Here is a 5,325-nt window from a genome sequence, read left to right as displayed (position 1 = left end):
TACTATTCTAATTCTCATGATTGGTGCAATAGTAATAAAAATGGGCTACTGCAAGTTTTCCAAGTACAATTTCTTCTTCTTGATTATGGTTTTCTCTTTGGTCTTAGGCCAAAAAAATGATCAAATGTTAAATGATCGTGCCTCGCTTCTTTCGTTCATGGCTGGTATTTCTTCTGACCCTTACCATGCATTAGAAAGTTGGAATTCTTCTAACATTCATTTATGCAACTGGACTGGAGTTGGTTGTGACAAGAAAATGAATAGAGTTGTTGAGCTTGATCTTAGTCACCATTCGTTACGAGGGACGATTTCTTCTGCTCTTTCTGGTCTGTCATTCTTGCAAATTCTTGATTTATCTGGTAACTTATTTGAAGGTAAAATTCCTGCTGAATTAGGCTATCTTTTAAAGCTTAATCAGCTTAGTTTGTCTTCTAATCTTCTTGAAGGTAAAATCCCAGTTGAGTTAGGACTACTTCATAAATTGAAGTATCTTGATTTAGGAAGTAACAATCTTTCTGGTGAAATTCCTCTGCCTTTGTTCTGTAATTGTTCTGCTTCTTTGCAATATATGGACCTTTCTAACAATTCACTTAGTGGTGAAATTCCTATGCACAATCAATGTGAGCTTAAGGAGTTGAAGTTTCTTCTTCTTTGGTCTAACAATCTTGTTGGTGAAGTACCTAAAGCTCTTTCAAATTCTTCTAAACTAGAATGGCTTGACATTGAGTCGAATTTGTTTAGCGGAGAGCTTCCTTCTGATATTGTAAGTAAAATGCCAATGTTACAATTCCTTTTCTTGTCCTACAACAACTTCATTACCCATAGAAATAATACTGATTTGACTCCTTTTTTTGCTTCCCTAGTTAATTCTTCTAACTTACAAGAACTTGAGTTAGCTGGAAATAATCTAGGTGGGGAATTACCTCCTATTATTGGTAATATCTCCAAGAACATTGCACAGATTCATCTCGACGATAATCTTATCTATGGTCCTATCCCTACACAAATTTCCAAGCTTGGAAACCTTACTCTTTTGAACTTGTCAAGTAATCATCTCAATGGTACAATTCCTCTTGAGTTGTGTCAAATTGGAAAACTCGAGAGGCTTTATTTATCGAATAACTCACTCTCGGGTGTCATTCCTTCTGCTTTTGGGAATCTTCCTCATTTAGGCCTTCTTGATTTGTCGAAAAACAAGCTCTCTGGATTGATCCCGGATACCTTTGCTAATCTTTCACAGCTAAGAAGACTTCTGTTGCATAACAATCAGCTCTCTGGAACGATACCCTCGAGTCTAGGGCAATGTATTAACTTGGAAATTCTTGATCTTTCTCACAACAGAATCTCAGGCAAAATTCCAAGTGAAGTTGCTGGATTGAGCAGCTTGAAAATCTATCTTAACTTGTCTGGAAATAACTTACATGGTCCTATTCCTTTAGAGCTTAGCAAAATGGATATGGTGTTGGCCATTGATTTGTCATCAAATAATCTCTCAGCTACTGTCCCTTCACAACTTGGAAGCTGCATTGCTCTTGAATACCTTAATCTATCGCGTAATGCTTTAGAAGGTGCTCTTCCATCATCGATAGGGAGATTGCCTTACCTTAAGGAACTTGACGTTTCGTTCAACGTATTGAATGGGGAGATACCACAAAGTTTTCAGGCTTCATCAACTTTGCAAAAGCTCAACTTTTCCTACAACCATTTCTCCGGGAACACGACAAATACTGGTGCATTTTCATCATTAAACATTAGCTCCTTCTTGGGAAATTTTCAGCTTTGTGGCTCAATACAAGGAATGGAAAGTTGCCATAAAAAGAGAGGTCATCATTTCATAATCACAATCCTCCTTTCATTGCTTATAACTCCCATATTTTGCATTGTTGGCTACCCTTTGGTCCTAAGATCCAAATTCAGGAGCCAATGGACAGGTAAGGTAGCTGAAGATACAGAACTAGGTGAGAAGAAAGAGCAAAAGTACCCAAGAATATCCCATATGCAGCTTATTGAAGCCACAGGAGGTTTTAGCAGCTCGAGTCTAATAGGAGAAGGACGATATGGGCGTGTTTACAAGGGAGTGTTAAGAAATAACATGAGAATAGCTGTCAAAGTAATTGATTCAAAAACAGCTGGAGAGAGCTTTAAAAGGGAATGCCAAATCTTGAAAAGGACTAGGCACAGGAATTTGATTAGGATCATAACAACTTGTAGCAGGCCGGATTTTAAAGCTCTTGTTTTCCCATTGATGCCAAATGGAAGCTTAGAAAACCATCTGTATCCGAGCGATGGACTGAGACATCAATTGGATTTGGCTCAAGTGGTTAGCATTTGCAATGATGTAGCAGAAGGAGTAGCCTATCTCCACCATTATTCGCCTGTTAAAGTCGTGCACTGTGACTTAAAACCGAGCAACATTCTTCTTGATTACAACATGACAGCTTTGGTCACAGATTTTGGAATTTCAAGATTAGTAAAAGCTGTTGAGGAAAGTACTAATCCCATTGATGAATCAGTTTCATATAACTCCACAGATGGCTTACTTTTTGGATCAATTGGTTACATAGCTCCTGGTTAGTTTAATTAATTAAATCATATACTATGGTAACTAAGAAGGGGCACTGGCGTAACTGGTAAGTTGCTGCCATGTGACCAGGAGTTCACGGGTTCGAGCCGTGAAATCAGCCTCTTACAGAAATGCAAGTTAAGGCTGCATTCAATAGACCTTGTGGTCCGGCCCTTCCTCAGACCCCGCGCATAACGAGAGCTTAGTACACCGTGCTGCCCTTTACTATGGTAACTAATATTGTGTTCTAAGTTTCTGTTCACTGTCTCATTGATTGCAGAATATGGAATGGGAAAGAGAGCTTCAACAAAAGGAGATGTATATAGCTTTGGAGTACTTTTACTTGAGATTGTGACAGGAAAACGTCCCACGGATATTCTTTTTCAACAAGGCTCGAGCTTGCACGAATGGGTGAAGAGTCAGTATCCACATAAACTCGAGCCTATGATTGACGAAACACTACAAAGATATCCACAAGTTGACACAGTTCCATCCGATAACAAGATGTGGCACGACGTTGTGTTTGAGTTGATAGAACTTGGTTTAATGTGCACACAATATAATCCTTCAACTAGGCCAACAATGTTAGATGTAGCACTTGAAATTGGTAGGCTAAAGCAGTATATTTCAAGTCCTTGTAACATTGTGGCTGAAGATGTTACAACAAAGGATTAACAGTTTTTGAACTTAGAAATATCAGGTTCTTTCAGCTTTATTCATTGTACTTCTATGTTTCTTTTTCTTTCTTTTTCCCCTTTATTTTAGAGAAGCTTTTTATGTTTGTTCAATTGTGATCTATTTTCTTAGCTTTGATCCTGAAAATTTCTTCAGGTGAGCTACACAAGTAGTTTGTTTGATATGACAAAAGTTCTTTTTGAGGAAAATATTATTTTGTGCGAGGAAGTCAATTTATGGTGTCTGGTTGTTAAAAGATTAAAAGGGAAGAAATGATACTTTTTTTCAATTGTAGACGGAAGTCATATTTCTTACCGTTATTCCAACTTTTAACTTCATATTACTTGTTCAAACACATAACATTTATATTAATTTTTAATAGTGAAAATTTTCATCAAAGCGCTCTCTAATTTGCTAAAAATATTATCAATCTTTAATATATATATTTCTCAACAAAATATTCTTGAGATAATTCTTTTAATAAAATAATACTTTTAAAATCTACTTTTAATACTCGAAAAGTACTTTTAATAAAAAATATTTTGCATGAAAAATCAATGTAATCTCTTTAAATCCTTTTACGGCTTGTTCTTTCTTGATCATGATCCTCTAACAATGAGAGACTTAATTATAAGGTAGTGCGGCTATTTGGACATACAACCAACCAAATGTAGCCTTTTTGCTGTTAAAAAAGTTTTGACAAGTATTTAAATGGTTCTTTATTTCCATTCATTTGTTTGCAATGTAATTATCATTTATCGTATCCTCGTATCATACTGTACTAAAAGTGAAAAGATCTTAAGTAGAAGATTGAATTACTTAAATGCCCATAAAAAATTAATAGACTTTTATTGTCACGACCCGAAATTCTCACCTTCAAGACCGTGATGGCACCTAATATTTTACTTGCTAGGCAAGCCAACGTTAAAATAATCTTAACCATTTTTAAACAAATCAAATTAAACGGAAGTCAATTACTGAAATAATGTGCGGAAGACCATAACAACTGAATCATCCGAATACATCCCCGAATCGGGTGTCACAAGTGCACGAACTACTAGAATAATACAAATAAAGGTCTGGATAAAATTCAAGTTGTTTGAAAGATAATACACAACTAAGATAAGATAGAGGGGACTTCAGAATTGCGGACGCTGTGCAGTTATACCTCAAGTCTTCTCTGGGTAGCTGAATCCGAGCAAGTCTATGGTATGCCGTTGAGACCAACTCTAAAATCTGCACAAGAAGTGCAGAGTGTAGTATGAGTACAACCGACCACATGTACTTCGTAAGTGTCAAGCCTAACATCGACGAAGTAGTGACGAGGCTATGACAAGACACATACGTAAACAACATGTATAAGTATATACAAATACGAAGCAACAATAACACAATATATAACAATTTATAAATTTGGGAGGGAACATGCGAAGGAGGATGATATAATAATTTCAGCAGAAGAAGTGTCACGTAGCAGCTAATTAATTCATCAACAATAAAATGAGCAGCTGATAATATGAAAATGGTACAACACCACCCTTTGTGCTTTTACACTCTTCCTTACCATGAAAATAATAATATAAATTCGGAAGAGTATTTAAATGCGGGGATATATACTTATCAATCAATTCAATACCAGAATACCGACCCCACCTTCCAAAATATTCAATAATAATTAAACTAGCAATAATCTCATGAAAATTGATCAATTAAACAATAATAACTTAAGCAGGGATATCTTAATTAAATATGCAATTGTTCACAATAAACAAATTCCATCCGCATGCTTTGACTCAACAACAATACATAAGTACTCGTCACCTCACATATACGTTGTACCCGCACACTAAAACACGTAGCAAATAGACAAATAAATCATACTCCCTCAAGTCAAGGTAAACCACGACACTTACCTCGATTTGCAACCAATTCAAGATTCCAATACACCTTTGCCTCGCAAATTAGTGTCTGAATGCCTCGAATTTAGTCACAATTAATTCGATTCAGTCAATATAAATTATAGGAATTAATTCCATATAAAATATCATTTTCCAATAAAATTCGAAACTGCACTTCAAAAATTTCTC

At 35.9% G+C, this 5,325-nt stretch overlaps 1 protein-coding gene across 1 annotated transcript; it reads left to right on the top strand.

The window, feature by feature from the left end:
* LOC104104806 (putative leucine-rich repeat receptor-like serine/threonine-protein kinase At2g24130) lies at positions 1-3,524 on the top strand. Its single transcript, XM_009612980.4, has 2 exons — positions 1-2,570; positions 2,844-3,524. Exons 1-2 carry the CDS (start codon positions 17-19, stop codon positions 3,236-3,238), a joined length of 2,949 nt encoding a protein of 982 aa, XP_009611275.1. The 5' UTR covers positions 1-16; the 3' UTR covers positions 3,239-3,524.
* Positions 3,525-5,325: the final 1,801 nt, after the last annotated feature.

The sequence above is a fragment of the Nicotiana tomentosiformis genome, chromosome 11 (genome assembly GCF_000390325.3).
Source record: "Nicotiana tomentosiformis chromosome 11, ASM39032v3, whole genome shotgun sequence".
NCBI lineage: Eukaryota > Viridiplantae > Streptophyta > Magnoliopsida > Solanales > Solanaceae > Nicotiana > Nicotiana tomentosiformis.
The sequence above is the reverse complement of the archived record's forward strand: the minus strand, read 5'-3'. Positions and strand labels throughout refer to the sequence as shown.